Source organism: Somniosus microcephalus, chromosome 20 (assembly GCF_052327205.1).
Source record: "Somniosus microcephalus isolate GS21.2 chromosome 20, FLI_Smic_1.0, whole genome shotgun sequence".
NCBI lineage: Eukaryota > Metazoa > Chordata > Chondrichthyes > Squaliformes > Somniosidae > Somniosus > Somniosus microcephalus.
The window spans coordinates 43,184,639-43,206,067 of NC_141006.1; the positions used below are offsets into that span (position 1 = coordinate 43,184,639).

The window sequence follows — 21,429 nt, forward strand, 5'->3', positions numbered from 1 at the left end:
TTTTGCACCTTCTCTAGTGACTTCATATACTTCCTAGAATATGAGGTCCAGAACTGTGCGCAGTAACTCCAAGTGTGGTCTAACCAAGGTTCTATATAACTTTAACATAACTTCTCTGCTCTTCAATTCTATCCCTCTAGAAATGAACCCCAGTGCTTTGTTTGCTTTTTTATGGCCGTATTAACCTGCTTTGCTACTTTGTGATTTATGTATCCCTTTGTTCCTCTATCCTATTTAGACTCGTTATTTTCCAAGGAGTATGTGGCCTCATTCTTCCTACATAAATGTAACACCTCGCACTTATTTTTTTGAAATTCATTTGCCAATTATGCGCCTGTTCTGCATGTTTATTAATGTTGTCTTGTATTTTATCGCAGTCTTCCTCAGTATTAACTTTACCCCCCCCCCCCCCCCCCCCCCAAAGTTTGGTGTTATCTGCAACTTTTGAAATTGTACTTCCGATTCCCGAGTCCCGATCATTTATGTAAAAGGTGAACAGCAATGGTCCCAGCAGCGATCCTTGTGGAACACCATTTCCCACCTGTATCCAGTCTGAGTAACTACCCTTAACCCCTACTCTCTGTTGTACAGGAGGGCAGAGTAAGAGTATGAAAGGTACAGAAGGGGATGTAAAACTGAAGGAAGTTGCACAGATAGGGAGATGTGCGACTGTGGAAATATTTCAGGATGAAGACAAATATTAAAATGGATGCTTTGGGTGACAGAGCACCAGTGTAGGGGTTGATGGGTCAGCAGGACTTAGTGCAGGACAGAATGCAGGTAGCTGTGTTTTGGACAAGTTGGAATTTATGGAGGATGGATGATGGAAAGCCAACAAGAAGATCTTTGAAGTAATGAAGTATAGAGCTGACAAAATCAAGTACACCTTCTTTACAGAAAGGAAACCCGTTTGTGATTTCTTCTCCCAATAACTCAATTCCAATAAACATTCCTTATCTTACCCAGCTGAAAATGCAGCAACCACAATTTTTTATTCCCTAAGGTGCCCTCCAAACAATATCCTAATTTCTCAAAGAAAATCAACCTACAGTATTTTATTTCTTCATTGATTCTGCTTGGTCTGAGCTGGGACAATTCAGGACTTCTGAACCATTGAATCTAACATTTTATGTCACTGCAGAAGTCTCACAATAGCTGGTTTACCTGAAAAGGGGTATTTTGTGTTGATCAGTCACTCAAAGAAATAAGGGACAAACTGACACTTGCACCAAGCACTGTTCTCCGGTCACTCTGCACCAGTTATGTGAAACCAGACTTCCGATATCTATATTTTCAAATCAAACAAATTGGATTCAACTCCAATCAGCTGGCAATCAGATTGGGGTTGGAAATTACAGCAGAAAACAGAAGACTCTTAGCAGGTCACAATAGAGTCTCATGAGAATATAAGAAATAGGAGCAGGCGTAGGTCATATGGCCCCTTGAGCCTTCTCCACCATTTAATAAGATCATGGCATCCTCTACCTCAACTCCACTTTCCCAGCCTATCCCCATACCTCTGATTCAGTTAGCCTGCAGCCCAAGTAATAAATATTTCTGCCTTCAACTTCTATGCACAGTTTTTTTTTTAGTGAGTTACGGTTTCATCTTTTGTGCTAATCAGAGAACTAAAGGGCACTCTATTAATTACATGGCTCTTTATAAACATGGTTTTTGATGGCTTCTAAGCTTTAAGAGAGCTTCACTGAGGACACAAGTTCAGATTTGTAAATTTCACATTGCTATGAACTGTGCTGCAAATGCTTCTCTTTTTCTTGATGTAGTTGTACAGAAACAATAAAACCCTCCATTACAACAGATTTAATTACTACAATTTGTTCTGTTTACAGGGCCAAATCTCTTCCAACTTCAAGACCAGTTATTCGGACACATTGAGTAAACTGGAAGTACAATACCTCAAACTACTGGTAAGTTAATCATTTAAATCACTCAATTATTTTGCTATTAATGGTCAATAAAAGTCCTACCCAGGGTATTTGTAATTTGATAACCGAGAACTGAAAGCTATCAGCTGCCCTAATCAAATCCTGTCTGTACCAATAATTAAATAAAATCATGGCAGATGTAAACGCAAACATTTTTTACTGGAATGGCACATTCTAGCCTTTTGGTTAAAACTGAGCTGATTACTTTGTTGTGCATCTTCATGGAAACAAAGCAGACATGTTTGTACATCTCGGAAGATATGTTACATTTGCATTTGTCCCAACCTACTTTAGCCAGGGTACCTAGAATTCTGTGGCACTTCTAAGCCAATTTCTACAGCAAGCCAAACCAAATTCTGTGGCAAGAGAATATAGATTCTGCGGTATGTTGCCAAGCGGCCTGTACATATTAAGAAAAACGTAACGGCAGCAATTTTAGATTTTTTATTTAAAAAGCTCAAGTTTTAAGCAATTGCACTTAAACTAGGAGTATAAGAGGAGATAGTAGGAAAATAATTCATGTTGGTACATTTTTTTGTCTGTTAATCCATCGTCTGAACATTTTGGCTTATCCTGTGAAAACTTAAAGTTTTTTTCATTTGTTTCTTTTGTGAGTGTATACTTCTGTGTTCTGCTCTGACATAGAGGGTTCACCTCTGAACTGAGACTTGTACCAGTGCCACACTGCACCAGACAAAAGAGCTGAACAATGGTGGCTGGAAACATCTTTTCCTCTCGAGCACTGAAAACCAGTACATTCTACATACAAAAAATGTATTACCTAAAAGCATAAAAAGGAACTTTCATTCAGTGAATTAAAAATTTAATTGACAGTAGTTACAGTTTGTCATAAACATTTCATAGTCCGAAGCCGACATCTCTGCCACAAAGTTATACATAAAGTGATAGTCAAACTTAATATTTTATGTCGTCTTCATGGTGTTTTGATCACTGACTAAGAGATACGTTCCTTGTTGTTTATTCAATATGTAATGCTGTATGTTCCTTTTCCTCAGGAAACGTCAAGGTTGCGTATGAGACACCTTATCAGTTTGCACAGTTTTGTATCAGAAGTTACATCAGAGCTTATCTGGCTGAATGAAAAGGAGGAGGAAGAATTAGCTTATGACTGGAGTGACAGCAATACAAATATTTCTGCAAAGAAAGAATATTTCATTGTAAGTTTTACATTAAGGTTTTTATTGTATAGCCTCATCAAGAAAGTCTCCTTGTCTCATTTCCCCCAGGTTCTGTAGAAGGGTTTCGACCCAAAACATTGACAGTTTCTCTCTCCATGGATGTTGCCTGGCCTGCTGAGTTTTTCCAGCATTTTCTGTTGTTATTTTGGATTTCCAGCATCCGCAGTTTTTTGCTATCGTATTATGGAAGTTTGTGATTTGCATTACATTCACACAGACACGGAATCACCAAATTTTTAATTATATAGATGTATTCACCAAACTTAAGGAACAATGGGGCTGGAAAACATTTTTTTTAAAGCGTTGCCCTCAATTGTAACTTCAAACCCTTCCTAGTCATTTTAGGACTATCGTTCCATTGCACGGCAGAGCTTCTGTTGTCATTGCCCTGAATAGAGTTTAACAGCAATCTTGAAATCACACACTTCTTCCCTGGCATTTACTCATTTTTGTGGCACTCTTAAGTATCGCAAAAAAAATTTGCTGTCCAACTTGAACTTGGAATCATAGAATGGTTACAGCACGGAAGAAGGCCATTCGGCCTGTTGAGCTCGTGCCGACTCTGTTAGTCCCACTCCTCTGCCCTTTCTCTGTAGCCCTGCAAATTTTTTTCCTTCAGACACTTATCCAACTCCCTTTTGAAAGATAAGATGGAGTCTGCCTCCACCACCCTTTCAAGCAGTGCATTCCAGATCTTAACCACTCGCTGCGTAAAAAAGTTTTTTCTTGCGTCGCCTTTGGTTCTTTTGCCAATCACCTTAAATCTGTGTCCTCTGGTTCTCGACCCTTCTGCCAATGGGAACAGTTTCTCTCCATCTACTCTGTCCAGACCCCTCATGATTTTGAACACCTCTATCAAATCTCCTCTCAATCTTCTCTGCTCCAAGGGGAACAACCCTAGCTTCTCCAGCCTATCAACATTACTGAAGCCCCACATTCTTGGAATCATTCTCGTAAATCTTTTCTGCACCTCCTCTAAGGCCTTTCACATTCTTCCTAAAGTGTGCTGTCCAGAATTGGACACGGTACTCCAGTTGGGGCCGATCCAGTGTTTTATACATGTTCATCATAATTTCCACACTTTTGTACTCTATGGTCCCGATTTTCTGCCAGCCGTCGGGCAGGTTTTCAGGCGGGCGGGGGCCAAAAATCGCCGAAATAGGGGGTCGCGATTCCCCGCCTGATTCCCCGCCCCGTCCGACTTTCGGACCACCGTTTCTCCGCAAGCTGATTCAGTCCCGCCCGCCACTGGCGGGACAGGCTGGTGGGACGGGCCGTCGGGACACTAATCACCAATTATTGGCATGTTTAATGCCATTTTAGGGTGCCCTTGCGATTTTCAGGGATTCCCCACGCTAAACACGCCTGCGGGGAACCCTGCTAATGAAACCTGGCGTGAAGCTTGCCAGCTTGCTTGCTCTTAGCTGCAGGTCATTCGGGAAAGCTGCGATTTAAACGGAGAGCATTTGTATGTTGAAGGACCTTGTTGCTGCAGGCTTGGGGCTACTTCTTCAAGGCTTAGGCACAGCTGTGGAAGTTTGGAGCCTCACACACTTCTCCAATGTGATCTCCTGGGAAGCCCCTCTCGCCACCCTCACTCAGCGCTTCCTCAGCGGAGGCATCAACAGAAGCATGGGACGCCTTTTTTTCCTTCCCCCCCCTTGCCATTAGAGGATCTCCAGCAGCAGAGGTGGCAGCAGCAGAACCAGGAACAGCAGGATGATTACCAGGAGCACCAGGCTGCTGCTCACTCACCTGAAGCTGCACAGGCCAGAAGGGGCCAGCGCTTGGAAGTGGCTTGAGAGCATCTTGCTGCGCTTTAGGGGGCCATGGGGACCCGTATCTGCACTGGCAGTCCTACTCAGAAGGACTTCCATGAAGGTCTGGTTTCTCTGTTCAATAGATGGCCAACGCTCCTCAAGAGATGTCATTCTCTTATGAGCACTCGCCATGTTTTCCATACCCTGGCGAGTTATCTCCTCCATGGAGGTTGCCAACCTTTCCATGGTGATGCGTTCCTGCGCCAGTGACTCCACAAAGGCTCTGCTCATGGTCGCTATGGACTCCTCCATTCGCTCCACACTCGCAACGACCCTGGAGACAAAACCTGCCAGAGACTCCTGCATCTGTGCATGGAGATCCATCACCTCTTCTCTTGCGGATGGACCCAGAGGCAGAGGGTCGACATGCAGCGCAGCTGAGCTGGCAGTGTCCTGTGCCCTCCGACGAGGACTCTCCACTGCTGTCCCTGTCTCCAGAATCTGCTGAGGCTCACTTATGAGCTGTGAAACACCAGCTGACAACACTACTCTATGTCCCGAAGGTCCCCCCCGAAGTGTGAGTGTCTGTGCTGATGCTGGGTGCGCTTACTTCTGCTGACGCTGCGCCCTCAGAGGTTGGAGCTTCCTCTGAGGAGTCTGGCTGCACAGCCTCTTCCTCCTCCACAGTGGGGACGGGGGCTCTGGATGGTCCTGTGGGGGAGTAGAGGAAGGAATTAGAGATGTGATGCCAAGGTTACATGCACATTCGAGTTGACATCTGCTGACACCTGCACCCATGCAGCCTTGGTCTCAGTGGGAGGCCTCTTCCTGCCTGACCTAGGGAAGAGGACCTCCCTGTGGGCCCCAACCCCATCCAATAATGCCTGCAGTGAAGCTTCGTCGAATTTGGAGGCAGTTCGGGGTCTGGCACTGGCCACAGCTGCTGAAGGCTCCTCTGCCATCCTGTATGGTTCGTTTGGAAGCCAACAGAGGAAGCAATGCTTGCTGTGGACCTTGAAAGCACCACGAATGATGACATCATACTGTGGGGCTTCCTGACTGGAAATGGACAATTAGCAAGGCTGCCCACACGCTGGAAATTATTTGGCCACTTGAGGGAAAATTGCGTGCAGCTGGCTGACCCATTTTTTTTGTGGGTCAGAACCCCACATTCAGGGGAATCCGACCATTTCCCACACAGTCCACAAAATCGGGCCCTATATCTCTATTTATGAAGCCCAGGATCCCGTAAGCCTTTTTAACTGCTTTCTCAACCTGCCCTGCCACCTTCAATGATTTGTGCACACACACCCCCAGGTCTCTCTGTTCGTGCACCCCCTTTGGGATTGTACCATTTAGTTTATATGTCCTTTCCTCATTCTTTCTACCAAAATGTATCACTTCACACTTTTCTGCGCTAAATTTCATCAGCCCATTTCACCAGCCTGTCTGTTTTCCTGAAGTCTATCACTCTCCTCCTCACTGTTCACTGTACTTCAAAGTTTTGTGTCATCTGCAAATTTTGAAATTGTGCCCTGTACACCCATATGCAAGTCATTAATATATATCAAGAGAAGCAGTGGTCCTAGTACCGACCCCTGGGGAACACCACTGTATACCTGCCTCCAGTCAGAAAAACAACTGTTCACCACTACTCTCTGTTTCCTGTCACTTAGCCAATTCCGTATCCATGCTGCCACTGTCCCTTTTATTCCATGGGCTTCAACTTTTCTGGCACTTTGTCGAATACTTTTTGAAAATCCATGTACACTACATCAACCGCATTATCCTCATCAACCCTCTCTGTTACCTCATCAAAAAACTCGATCAAGTTGGTTTAACACGATTTGCCTTTAACAAATTCGTGCTGACTTTTCTTAATTAATCCACACCTATCCAAGTGACTTTTAATTTTGTCCCTGATTACTGTTTCTAAAAGCTTCCCCACTACTGAGGTCAAACTGACTGACCTGTAGTTGCTGGGTTTATCTTTACACCCTTTTTTTGAACAATGTTATAACATTTTTCAATTCTCCAGTCCTCTGGCACCACCCCCCCCGTATCTATGGGCGATTGGAATATTATGGCCAGTACCTCCATGATTTCCGCCCTCAATTCCCTGTGCATCCTAGGATGCATCCCATCCGCTCCTGGTGATTTATCTACTTTAAGTACTGCCAGCCTTTCTAAGACCTCCTCTTTTATCAATTTTTATCCTACCAAGTGTCTCCACTACCTCCTCCTCCACTATGTCTATGGCAGCATCCTTTTCCTTGGTGAAGACAGATGCAAAGTACTCATTTAGTACCTCAGCCTCCGTGCATAGGTCTCCTTTTTGGTGCCTATTCGGCCCCACCCCTCCTCTTACTACCCTTTTACTATTTATATGCCTGTAGAAGACTTTTGTATTACCTTTTATGTTGGCTGCCATTCTATTTTCATAGCCTCTCTTTGCCCCTCTTTTTTTCACTTCTCCTCTGACCTTTCTATAGCCTGATTCTCAGATGTATTTGCAATCTGTCATACACGCTTTTTTTCTGCTTCATCATATTCTCTATCTGTTTCGTCATCAGGGAGCCCTGACTTTAGTTGCCCTGCCTTTCCCCCTAGTGGGAATGTACCTCAACTGTACCTGAACTATTTCCTCTTTAAAGGCAGCCCATTGTTCGATTACAGTTTTGCCTGCCAATCTTTGATTCCAGTTTACCCAGGCCAGATCCATTCTCATCCCACTGAAATTGGCCTTCCCCCCAGTTAAACATTTTTACTCTAGATTGCTCCCTGTCCTTTTCCATAGCTGATCTAAACCTTATGCTGCTATGATTACTGTTCCTTAAATGTTCACCTACTGACACTTGCTCCACTTGACCTACCTCATTCCCCAGAACCAGGTCCAGCAATGCCGGAAACATACTGATCAGGAAAGTCCTCCTGAACACTAAAGAAAATCTTCCCCTTCTCAGCCCTTTACACTATTACATTCCCAGTCTATATTAGGATAGTTGATGTCCCCCATTATTACTGCTCTATAGTTCTTGCACCTCTCTGTAATTTCTCTGCAAATTTGCTCCTCCATCTTTCCCACTATTCAATGGTCTATACTTAGCCTGTCGATGTCCCCTGCAAGGGGACATCGACAGGCTAAGTAAGTGGGCAGAGATTTGGCAGATGGAATACAATACTGGAAAGTGTGAGGTTATGCACTTTGGCAGGAAAAATCGTAGAGCAAGTTATTATCTTAATGGCAAGAAACTGGAAAGTACTGTAGTACAAAGGGATCTGGGGGTCCTGGTGCACGAAACTCAAAAGGTTAGTATGCAGGTGCAGCAAGTGATTAAGAAGGCCAATGGAATGTTGGCTTTCATTGCTAGGGGGATAGAATATAAAAATAGGGAGGTATTGCTTCAGTTGTACAAGGTATTGGTGAGACCGCACCTGGAATACTGCGTACAGTTTTGGTGTCCATACTTAAGAAAGGACATACTTGCTCTCGAGTCAGTACAAAGAAGGTTCACTCGGTTAATCCCGGGGATGAGGGGATGGACATATGAGGAGAGGTTGAGTAGATTGGGACTCTACTCATTGGAGTTCAGAAGAATGAGGGGCGATCTTATTGAAACATATAAGATTGTGAAGGGGTTGGATCGGGTGGATGCGGGGAAGATGTTCCCGATGATGGGTGAAACTAGAACTAGGGGGCATAGTCTTAGAATAAGGGGCTGCTCTTTCAAAACTGAGATGAGGAGGAACTACTTCACTCAGAGGGTGGTAGGTCCATGGAATATGCTGCCCCAAAAAGCTGTAGAAGCTACATCATTACATAAATTTAAAACAGAAATAGACAGTTTCCTAGAAGTAAAGGGAATTAAGGGTTACGGGGAGCGGGCGGGAATTTGGACATGAGTCTAGGTTCGGATCGGTCATGGCCCTGTGGGTAGCGGAGCGGGCCCAGGGGCCGTGTAGCCTGATCCTGCTCCTATTTCGTGTGTCTAATTCTGTTAGATTCAGGAGATGGTTCTGTGATAGTGGATTGGTGGTTAGGATCAGATCAGCCATGATCTTATTGAATGGCGGAGCAGGCTCGAGGGGCCGATTGGCCTACTCCTGCTCCTATTTATGTTCTTCTAGAATACACCTAGTAGTGTAATGGCACCTCTATTATTTCTTAACTCTAGCCACATAGATTCTGTCCTTGACCCCTCCAGGACATCCTCCCTCTCCAGCACTGTATCTTTCCTTCCCTATCTTGCCTGAACACCTTATAACCAGGGATATTTAATACCCAATCCTTCCCTTTTTTGAGCCAGATCTCAGTTATTGCCACAACATCATTATCCCATGTGGCTATTTGTGCCTGCAGCTCACTTACCTTGTGTGCTACGCTTTGAGTGTTCACATACATGCACTGTAAACCCATCTTAGACCATCAAGTATTCTCTTAGTTTGACCCCACCTAATTTCTTACTTTAGTGCTCTCTGCCTCTCCCAATCCTTTGAGCAATTTATTTCCCCTTTCTAATGTTAGATCCTGGTGTCCATCCCCCTGCCAAATTAGTTTAAACCCTCCCCAACAGCACTAGTAAACCTCCTCGTGAGGATATTGGTTCCGGCCCTGTTGAGGTGCAACCCGTCTGTCCTGTACAGGTCCCACCTCCCCCAGAACCAGTCCCAATGCCCCAGGAATCTAAAGCCCTCCCTCCTGCACTATCTCTCCAGCCATGCATTCATCTGCTCTATCCTCCTATTTCTATACTCACTCACTCGCGTGTGGCACCGGGATTAATCCGGAGATCACTACCTTTTGAGGTCCTGCTTTTTAATTTCTTTACTAGCTCCCTAAAATCTGCCTGCAGGACCTCATCCCTCTTTCTACCTATGTCGTTGGTACCAATATGGATCACGACATCTGGCTGTTCACCCTCCTCCCTCAGAATGTTCTGCAGCCGCTCAGAGACATCCTTAACCCTGGCACCAGGGAGGCAACATACCATCCTGGAGTCACATCTGCGGCCGCAAAAACGCCTGTCTGCTCCCCTAACTATCGAATCCTCTACCACTATTGCTCTCCCACTCTCTTCTTCCCCCCCCCCCCCTTGTACAGCTGAGCCACCCTTGGCCCTCTTCTGTCTGGCGGTCACCCATTCCCTCTCTGCCTGCGCACTCCTTAACTGCGGGGTGACCACTTCCTGAAACATGCTATCCATGAAGCTCTCTGCCTCACGGGTGCCACCACAGTGATGCCAGCTGCTGCTCAAGCTCCCACTCTCTGTTCCTCTCTCCCTCTCTGTCCCATACTTTCTTGAATTGTGTCTCCTGCAAGCTGATTCTGGCGTATGGTTGAAATTTTTTTTAAGATGAGTAGACACGCTTCCTTTATGTGTTCATACTAAGCAAATTATTAGCAGTGGTTTAATGGGTGATGCACAAAGGTTTGGCTTTTATTCCTCTTGTGATGAATTTGTGACTAGCTAAGGCCACCTGGAGAATTACTAAACAGGAATGATATTTTCACACCTATGACCGCCCCCACCCTGAGATAGCAGTTGTGGTGAGGTTAGAGATGAATATAGCATATGGTTCAGGAAAACAAACAAAAGTAATTAAATTCTCAAACATGAGGATGAATAGAATATTGATAGAATATTATAGAATATTCTATCATATACCAGTTTAGATCCAAACAATTCTGTAAAATGATTAAATCGAGCTAACCGATTTCAATCCTCCAACTGATTAATTCTACCAGTTCACTTAATCTGACCATTAGAACACATTAGTGAGAGAAACTATTAACCATCTCTCTGCTGAATAAATACCATAGCAAAAGTATTAACTTTTACACTTTTAAAATAGTGAGTTGACAACCTGTAATCTGTGATTTGTAATGTGTCTTTAAAAGGCTTCATCTGTGAAACCATGAAGAAGTGCTTGTCAGCATTAATTGTAATATTGGCAGAGATTTAAAATCTGGTTTGTGTTACTGGGCAATCCACTTGTACTTGTTCCTCCCATTTGCTGACCTTGATTATAAATTCCAAGATACTGTTCTAATCTTTGCTAATGACAGCTGTAGGTTTTTCTTATTCCTTCAGAGTTATTTGTACTCGGTCTCTATGCATCTCAATAATTGATGTGATCATTAAAATAATTGCGTGAAGGCTGGTTAAAAATAACTCTTATCACATCTCCTATAGGAACTGAAGAAAGAACTGGAGCAGAAACAGAAGGTTATCAAGTCCCACCAGGAGACAGGAGAACAGCTTTCACTGGAGAACCATCCAGCCAGGCAGACAGTTGAGGTAGTTTGTTCTGCTAATATATAAAGTTTGACACATCATTATTGAAATCTGATTTCACGACAGAAATAAGTCTGAATTATAGCTGTCTCTATTGTTCAACCCATTATGCTATTACAGGAAACGTTGTGCTATCCGGCACCCACAGGACCGAGCTGCTGCCGTTGCCTCAAAACTTCCGTACTCTCCAGAGTTAATGTTGAGAGATACGGAGATTCTTATCTCCGTATTTGACAACAAACACTGTTGCTTAGCAACAGCTTCTAAACACTCGGGTGTGGCCCTAAAGCTCTGTAGCTGAAGCTGCTGCTATAGCTACAGACCTTGCACAGCTTGACTGTTCAAACAAAGCAAAAAAAACAAACAAAGAATAAAAAACGGCTGCTGATTTTTGCCGGTGGCTCCAGATTGCCGGATAGCTCACCTCCGGATAGCACAAAGTTTCCTGTAAATTGTATGAGAATACCAACAGCTACCTCAATCATGCTTAGTTTTTTTAAATTTAAAGATAATGGTATTTGTTCCAAGTAGTTGTAGCAGAATAAAGCATTACCTTCCTGATCTCCCAAGGAACTGTTAACGCCCCAGTCTCAATATTTGCACTCACTTGCTGTTCATTGAGTGCCTGGGTTTTAACAGACCTCTGCCAGGATATCAGATAGGAGTGCTAAGTTTTGGCAGGATTACTTCTGCTTGCTGAAGATGCATCATCTGTTAATTGACTGGGGAACAATGTTAATTCTTAGGCTGAAGTCCATGATCTTGCCGACCTGGCTAACGTAATGGGCTGGAAATTACGGTCGGAGGCTTCCCGCGGGCAAATGCCTCCGAACCGCAAGTAAACTCCACACCTACCTGGTGTCGCCGTACCTTCGAAGACTCGTGCTTCTGGCCCTGCAGGCATACGCCTGCATAGAGGCCCACGTATCTCAGGAGTGCATGCGGTTCGCAAGCATCCCTGGTATCACGTGGGCGAGCTCTACCAATCACAACGGGGGATTCCATTTATGTACAGAATCCCCATAAGCATAATAGGAATCCCCTAAAAACATACTTTCACAACACTGAAATAAAAATAAATTCTCATATGGTCAAAATTAATTAAAATACAATTTAATTAAGCATTTAAAACAAAAATTAAATTTTTTGACAAATAAATGTAAACATTTTTCAAGGGGCCAAAAATAACCGAAATTAATTTCAACGGTTTTTGTACAGTTAACTCACGTAAAATTTTATTTTAATATTTATTCAAACCCTTACACTGGTAAAAGAAGGCCTTATGCCTACTTTTACCAGGTTTAAGGGTTTCGTGAGCATTCACTGGGCAGTAGTTGGGCAAATAGCCTAACTCTGCACGAGTGAATGTCCATTTCCTGCGGATTCGTACAATCTGTCAAGCTGAAACTTGACAGATCGCAAGTTCCGGGTTTTTGCACATCACATGCGGAATCCCGGAACTTGCGGGGCACTTACAGCGTAAGCGGTCATAGGCCCTGGAAAATCCATTATTGAGTTGGGGGGGGTGGGGTGGAGAGAGAGAGAGTCAGGTTGCTTATGATTGTGGTATATCCACAGTTTAGAACAACTATCATACATACTGAAGAGGTAAAAATAGGAAAAATCATTTTTGCCATATTTTCTGTAAATGTCCAATAATGGATATTAACAGACAGTAGTAGAAAGTTAACAACAACAACTTGTATTTATATAGCGCCTTTAACATAGTAAAATGTCCAAAGGCGCAGACATCTTTTCACAATATTCTACAGTTGTAAAGAACAAATATTTTAATTTTAATGCACAACCTCTAGTCTTCAGAGTTACAAAACCTTGCATTTAATTCTTTTGGCTATAAATCTATATTGGTGTGTAATTAATTTCTATACTGTTGGGGGATAAGAGGGTACTTTCTGAGCAAAAATGAAAAGAAAGCACTTTTTAACTATGTTGTAGAGCAAGAACATTCAAAATTTGTTGTTTTACAAAGATATTGAAATTCAGTTAAAAGGAATATGTAATGGCAAGACAGAGCTACATACCAACCATTAATACCAGCTTGTCTCAGTTGGTAGCACTCTTGCCTGTGAGTCAGATGGTCATGGGTTCAAGCCCTACTCCAGGCGTTGGGCACATAATCTAGGCTGTCATTTTAGTGCAATGTATGCTGCATTGTTAGATGCATAATGATTCAAATGAGATGTCATTTCAACAATGCCGTATCCAACAATGCTGCACTCTCTCCTTAAATATTCCACAGGTATGCTGATTAACATTCCACCCTCGAGCAACAGCACTGGAAATTAAACAGACTAACTAGTCATTCATTTTCTTTGCGGTTTGTGGGACCGTGCCGTGGCTGCAGTGTTTGCTATGTGACAGCATTTCAAAAAGTAAATATTAGTTGTGAAGTGCTTTGAGATGGCCTGAGGATGTGATAAAGCACCATATTATAAGTTCTATAAGGGAGGCTGCAATTAGTCTGAAAGATAAGTGCATATGCATTCTTGTCTAATGCAATAACATGGTTTAGTCTTTTTATACTGTGGAATAGTTTCATCACAAAAAAACAACATAAGGAACTTAAAATACTATAAATGTTTTGACTGTGCTGCTTTTTGTCACTTCCAAGGCATACAGTGCGGCACTTCAGACACAGTGGCACTGGGTCAAACAGCTGTGTTGCTGTGTGGAACAACATGTGAAAGATAATACTGCTTACTTCCAGGTAAAACAGACTGCTATTGTTACAATAAATATACTAACTATAGAGATCTATTTGCACAAGTTGGCAGCGCAAGTTGGAAATGCAGGGAACACTGCCTCTGGTTTTCCAACCATTCCGGCCACGAGACTCCCCGCCGGCAGTGTGGACTTATAAAATTGGCCTGTTTGGGTTGTTCATAGTGGCAAATTACAGTGAATGTTCAGCAAATTAAACTCTTGTTTGCCACTGTAAATTGGGTATTAAAGAGCAAGGAACTACTTGCAAGGTCTCAGCCATTGCTGAGCCCAACTCATCAGCATTCTTGTTGCTAGGTAACTATAAGAGGAATATTACTCTGGTTATTATGAATAGGGATATTGTAAGTGAACTGAAAAAAAATTATATTTGAATGTTGCCACACATAGTGACTAGAGTAATTCTCTTCCACACACAAGATTATAGTGGTGACTTTGCACAGCTCTTTCCTGAGTTTTTTGCATGAACTTCACATCTTCAAGAGGGAAGGAAGAGGCCTGCTGCATTGTTGCTGTCTTGCTTTTTTCTCAGATTTTTTTCTTCTAGTTTTTCTGGTCTGGATCTTTCTATCTCTGTTGTTTCTCTAGTCTTGTCTTTGCTATTTGTTTAATTATTATTCTTTAACTTCTCCTTTCCTTCTATTTACTTTATTTCTTCTTCCCTTGAGTCCCTACCACCTAAGCCTCTGAGACGAGCAGCACCTGCATCCCAAACAAAGTCCATGGTTCTCTTTGGAAAATATACCTTCTCATATTTTCTCTCAATCTCGGTAGCGAGTTATTATCTCCCATGGATACTAGTAAGCTTTGTGTATTAGAAATTCTTTCTTTTTTCACCACTTTTCTTCTCTCCTGAAGGTGTTGACTCCTTGCAGTGGTCTAGTTTCACGAATGCTGGTCTCCGTCCTGTACCTGAACTAAATAGTCATTATTTATGTATGAGACCAGAGAATGAGTGTTGATAAAGCGTGGAGGGAAACACAGCCAAACTTGATCCTATACTGAGTCATAAGCAGAAACCCTGGTTGATTTTCCCTTCCCTGTCCCAATTCCGCTGTGGGCAATTGCAGGCCCCTACTGCAGATCCAAGAATCAAACTTGAATATTTCTAGTCTGTAAGGCTCAATTGCTCACTGAACCAATTTGTTGAGCCATCAGTAAGCTGTGTATTATACATTTTCATAAAGTTATTGTCCATATGTATTTTAGACCTTTTGAATTCTGTGAAGTACAGAAATCTGATAATGAATGGAGCTTTGCCTAAGATAGTTGGATTTCATAACAGTTGTTATATCAGCATTTTTTAATAGAACGTTACTTTTGACATTTGTTAATGTTTATGCATAGATTACCTTCATTGGAGATCCCAGTTAACTTATTGTTAGATACAATTTTACTTATTTTTTTCTTATATTTTTATCTCCCATTTACAGGCTGTTTGCAACTATGTATTTTAAACTGAGATGGGCAGAATGAATCCTTCATACTTTCCATCATTGCTAGTCATTGTTTGGTCAGTTACAAGCTCAATTTGATTGTTTCCCTTTCCTCCAAGATGCAACATTCGACCCAGGCCACTAAATAAAGCAGTAGTTAAATAACTCATTAAACTTGCCCAACTGAGATGAATGAATTTGTGACAGATAACCTGATAGAGGAACTCATTTTCTACAGGTTGAGTTTTCTAAATCACGAATGCATATCTGCCCATCTTAGTATAGGAGTTAAAAATAAAAACAGAGAATGCTGGAAATGCTCAGCAGGTCAGACAGCATCTGTGGAGACAGGAACAGAGTTAATGTTTCAGGTCGATAACCTTTCATCAGAACTTTAGTTTAGTATAGGAGTTGTTTGGGCGAATAGTGTCTTCTGGTTTAGCCCCTTTAACCCACTAAGATAAATATTATTTGTGTGTTCCTGTTGTCTTGCAGTTTTTAAGTGACATTAAAGAAGCAGAGCAGTATTTACGGAACCTGCAGGAGACGATAAAGAGAAAGTATAAGTGTGACCGGACCAGTGGTCTGTCAAGACTGGAGGATCTACTTCAAGATTCCATGGTATGGACAGAATCATGCACGTTGGACCTGAATATGAATCTAGCCTTTTGATAATTGTCTTGTTTGTTTGAGAAATATGTGGAAGTCAACCTCATGGAAGATTGCTTCTTATCCAAAAGCCCTTCACAGAAGGACCTGAATTAAGCAGTTTGCGATCAGTAAATCTGATGCATAATTTTGAACTTTGACATCTCGGGCATCAAAGTGCCTTGCACATTGCAAGCTGCCCTGAGTAAGTTCCTCCAACATGGCAGATATCCGTTATGTGGTAGAAGAGGAAACTCTGAGATGACAATTGCTGGGACATTTTACTTGGAAGCTAGGTATAAGAATACGCATTTATATATCCAGGGCTCAGTGCCTTATAATTGGATTGGAGAGGGGCAAACAGCTGCTTTTGAAGTTCCACACCTCAATCTGGTGGAACAGCCATTTGACGAGGTGTCATGTGTGTCCATGCTGTGGTCATGAAGATAAGTGTACCCACACATTTAATAGTGAGTTGTGCTGCCCACCATGCCACTTATGAGCAGCTCCTGGTACCTAATAAAGGTTTAAACCTTTCATCAGCTGTCTCGCAACCAACCAGTGACTACCCTCTTCATGGACGGTAAGATACCATGCCTGATGATGAAACGTCAGAAACATGTATGGCAGTCTCAGTCATCTGAAACTGGAACAGGGAAAGTCTACAGTACTTCAAGGTTAATGATTGGACCTGTCACTGGAGGCTGAGATTCTTCCCACTCTGCTCCAAATAACCCTGTAAACCAGTGCCCTAATGATGAGTGGGTTATTCATAGCTGGGCAAGCAGTGGTAAGCTTGCCAGTGCTTTCTGCTGGTAAGCTGCACAGTTTTATCTGGTTAAACCCCATCAGAACCTATGTGTATATTTGGAGGACCCTAAGCCTTTGCCAACCTGTAACTAAGTGAAGTGAACTGTATCCCTATAGAAAGAGAGTCTGCACTCCAAATTGCTCAAATAGAATATAGATTTCTCTGTAGTTTTGTTTGGAGGTTCTTAAACATTGCGATAAGTTTCCATGTATGGCAGATGCTCAGCTAACTAATGAAAATCTAGATATTTCTCCCACATTTGTAACATACAGATAGAGGGAACATTTTGCTAGCCATATTTTAGTTAGAGTAGGAAGTATATAGATCATCCGAGGACACTGCACTTTTTTTGATCTCGCTAAAATGACTGGATTAATACCAGTACACTTTACCTACTCTCTACATTTGATGTTTATCCATAACAATATAAATGAGTTTGTGGATTAATCTATAAACTAGTTTGCAATCATTTCAAGTTCTAAAAGTTTAGATTCTTGTAAGCACTTGCTGTTGAACCCCTTTCATTTAATAATGGGATTCAGACTTGGTCCCTTTGTATATTGTATCAGCATGCCCTCTAGAGGGCAAAAAAAGAAAATGAAAGGTTTTGTGAAAATGCTGTAACCTTGGGTATCATCACGCAATGGAAATTCAGCTTTTAAATCATACTTACTTTGAAATGCCGATATTTTAACTTGATTGTGGTTGGTAATTGAAGATGATTTCTTCTTTTCCTTTTGTTAAATGAAATCACTCTTGTCATTTTGACTGTATAAGCTCAAGATGTCTTTAACCTGTTTTATTTCAGCGGAATGTAAGTGACTGGTTGTTTATTGCACAGATCTTCCAGTTTAACAGCTTAGATTTGTTTACTTCATATAGTGTAAGTTATCACATTAAATATATTTTTTTTGACTATAACTTCATTTTGAAGGATGAGAAGGAACAGCTGATCAAGTACAAGAGTTCCATAGCAAGTCTCGTTGGAAGAGCAAAAACAATTGTGCAATTGAAACCAAGAAATCCTGATAATGCTATAAAAGCCACTATCCCGATCAGGGCTATTTGTGACTACAGGCAAATTGAGGTATGAGCTCTGCACCTGCTCTTGGTGAAAGATTGGAAAGGGAACAAAATACTGAGTTACTTTTAGCAATGTGTAGAGAGCAATATTAAAATGTGTTAAATGCAGTCTCCATATTTAGCCTTGGATGGCTTGCACCTAGAATTGACACTGACATCTTGTTCTTGTACTATCATAACTTTTCAACTCTGTAGTGTTTTATTAAGTAAGAAATTTAATGAATTTTGCCAACAATTTTTTATCCCTATTCCCTCACCTCCCCCTGCCCTGTCTCTGTTATTTCTCATGGGAGCCGCTTGGCACCATGCAGCATCCATCAGCTGGGAAGGTTACAGGGTCTGGGCCGCAGTCTACACTCCATAATCAGTGTCACTTCGGAATTGGCCAACAGGAGGTACGTTTTCAATGGGGTCATCCAACCATGCCAATTTTTCCCTCCATCAGAGATGGTGTATTGCACCTTGCAAGACATTTTATATGCAACTCAGCTTGGAAATGTCGCTCCCAAGCAATGGTATATGTGCTTTAATAATTGTCACTATTCAAAACCCATGACCATCTGGTTGGGGAGCAGCCTTTCTACTTAATCAAAAAAGAAAATTTTTCTTAATCACTCAAATGAACAGTAATAGCAGCTTCACAACCATCCAAATTTTGTGACAAAATTTGGCACTGATGTTATTTTGTCACAAGTCTCATTCCTTATCCAAAAAAAATTAAGTAGCTACTGTATAAATGTCTGGAAGCTTACAATTAGTAGCTCATGGATTGTCTTGATGATTTTTATGGTTCATTGGGTCAGCACCATAGAGCACTGGATCCCTCCCAACACTGCACATTCATTATTTATGCACAAATTCTTTTCAGTGGCCATGCACCAGCACCTTATACACAACATCATTCAACCGAGTGAGTGAAGAAGTTAAAATGTAGTTGTTTCATTTTCCATTTCTGTAAATGGGTACCTTGTAAGCCTGTGTGCTTCTGCTGATACCATAGTAAAATGAAATAGTGAAATATAGATATTTATATATTGGGGAAAAGTACTAGAGTTATGACTTTGTAATTTTTAACAGATCACTGTCAATAAGAATGACGAGTGTGTTCTGGAGGATAACTCTCACCGAACCAAGTGGAAAGTCATTAGTCCCACTGGGAATGAGGCAATGGTTCCATCAGCCTGTTTCACAATCCCTGCACCCAACCAGGAAGCCATCGATGCTGGCAGCAGGTAGCATACAATACAGACCATTTCATTACTATGTCACAGTCTGATATAGTTGTTTTGATCATAGCATCGTATTGCAGAATACAGTAAGAATACAATCAATTAATTGATTGAAGTCAACTTTGTTTTTTATAAAATCTATTTGAAATAATTTGTTTGCATGCAGCAATTCTATCAAAATTTCATAAATTGGCTGCTATTTTATACAGGTATCAGAATTTTCTTGTTATATTAAATGGTATCTTTCTGGTAAATTTCAGATCTGTTCTGAATGATCTAAAGAACATATTTACAGAGGATTTGTTACAGTTATGACACTTAGACTTATTTATTCTTCTCAAATACACTTAACTCGAATGACAAATGGCTTCAAATGTCCATTTCAAGTTAATAATGACATAATAGGCTATTCATTGGGTTAGCCATGTCATGAAGGCGCCATCCTGCTTGGGTATTACATCTGTGATGTTACAAGCTAGTGTACGTCACCGATAAACTTGCATTTGGACCTTTATCGTCATCATAATTCTTTGAATTGAAATTTGACACTCTTTGTACCTTTGATTTATACATCATATCTTTTTTTTAAACTTGGGCAATTTGTTAAAATAATCCTGCTATGGGTCTGTCTTTGGAGCCCCATATTCAACCATTTTAGAGAAATTTACACAGGTGAGAAGTTTAAGTGGATGGTAATGGCATCAATATGATTTCCTGCTATGATGTAAAATGTGTGATAGTTTCTAGCTCGATTTTTATATTCTCCGACCTCTCTAATCGTGTGTTTCAGAGTTGAACAAATGTATCAGAATGTTATGGCTTTGTGGCACCAGCTGCACATTAACATGAAGAGTGTCGTGTCCTGGAACTATCTAGTGAAAGACATTGAAACCATTCGCTCCTGGAACAAAGAAACCGTACGTATCCACTGCTTCGCTAAAAGATTGCTGTCAAAGGCTATTGAAACAGTACAAACCTATAGCTGTGCTGTGTAATTAACAGTAGAATAATGAAATATTAGGATTGAATTTACATACATGTAGCCGGTCCCAAGTTGATTTTAGTTAATTGTGTCCATGACTGACACAACTCTGAAAGAAGTTCGAAAATTATAACAAGCCCCATACATATCTGCAGTTCATTCCTAACTGTATATTTTCTTTTTTTAGCTTGTAGAAATTCATTTTGTAAAATGCATCTCATGTAGGGTTGTGTATATGAATGATATATCCAGTATTGTGAATAATTCTATATTTTAAAAAGTTATTTATCAATGTAATCAATATTTTGCATTTGTTTACATCACAATAACTTGTATAATTTGTATTTTACTTTCATTACCTCTATAACTTTCCTTAAAATATTTATTTGTATCCAACGGTAATATTTGAGTAGAATTGTTGCTTTTAAACTTACTTACGGATCAGTGCGTGAGCTGAAAACTTAAAAAAACAAACCGACCAAGCGAGACACTAACTTCTCCAGACCTGCTGGCAGTCTAAGGATTAAAACCATTTATGGCAGATGCATATCAGATTTAGACAATCTCAATACTTTTACATTTCAGTTTAAAAATCTGAAGGCGAGTGAGCAGCCGCAAGTGATGACAAACCTCCAGATGCATTATGAGGATTTCCTTGAGGACAGTCAGGAGTCTCAGGTCTTTTCCATTGCAGACAGGCTACGGTTAGAGGAAGAGGTGGATAACTGTAAGGAGCATTGTGAGGAGCTACTGGTATCCATGGAAACAGGTCAGTAAAAAGAGCACAAAATGAGAGTTACCATGCCCTTGGGTCAGCGCCTTCAATGTCATTATTTCATAAAAATAAAATGAAAGAGCCGATTTGTAGAAATAGTATACCAAGTATCTTTGAAACACATCCGAGAGGCATCACAAGCTGCATCTCATGAGTTGGATTTTCATAAACAACTGGCCATATTTCCCAACATGTAGAGTAGCCCATAGAAGTAGAAAGACATAGCAAGATAAGAACATAAGAACATAAGAAGTAGGAGCAGGAGTAGGCCATACGGCCCCTCAGGCCTGCTCCGCCATTCAATAGGATCATGGCTGATCCGAATCCAGACTCGCGTCCACTTCCCTGCCCTCTCCCCGTAACCCCTAATTCTCTTATCTGCTAGGAAACTGTCTATCTCCATTTTAAATTTATTTAATGTTGCAGCTTCCACAGCTCTCTGGGGTAGCAAATTCCATAGATTTACTACCCTGAGTGAAGAAGTTTCTCCTCATCTCAGTTTTGAAAGGGCAGCCCCTTATT

The 21,429-nt window shown here is 41.4% G+C and overlaps 1 protein-coding gene across 22 annotated transcripts in view; it reads left to right on the plus strand.

Annotated features, from left to right (window-relative positions):
* Nucleotides 1-21,429, plus strand: part of macf1a (microtubule actin crosslinking factor 1a) — a 628,388-nt gene that overhangs the window by 358,491 nt on the left and 248,468 nt on the right. For 14 of the 22 annotated variants that reach the window (XM_085962506.1, XM_085962513.1, XM_085962507.1 and 11 more), the window contains 10 exons: nucleotides 1,851-1,928; nucleotides 2,963-3,124; nucleotides 11,100-11,204; nucleotides 13,834-13,929; nucleotides 15,875-16,000; nucleotides 17,773-17,925; nucleotides 18,233-18,316; nucleotides 18,999-19,153; nucleotides 19,941-20,067; nucleotides 20,718-20,901. In XM_085962506.1, the coding sequence (XP_085818632.1) occupies nucleotides 1,851-1,928; nucleotides 2,963-3,124; nucleotides 11,100-11,204; nucleotides 13,834-13,929; nucleotides 15,875-16,000; nucleotides 17,773-17,925; nucleotides 18,233-18,316; nucleotides 18,999-19,153; nucleotides 19,941-20,067; nucleotides 20,718-20,901 (1,270 nt within the window). The remainder of the gene's footprint in view (nucleotides 1-1,850; nucleotides 1,929-2,962; nucleotides 3,125-11,099; nucleotides 11,205-13,833; nucleotides 13,930-15,874; nucleotides 16,001-17,772; nucleotides 17,926-18,232; nucleotides 18,317-18,998; nucleotides 19,154-19,940; nucleotides 20,068-20,717; nucleotides 20,902-21,429) is intronic. The other 8 variants (XM_085962516.1, XM_085962528.1, XM_085962527.1 and 5 more) reach the window with 1 other exon arrangement.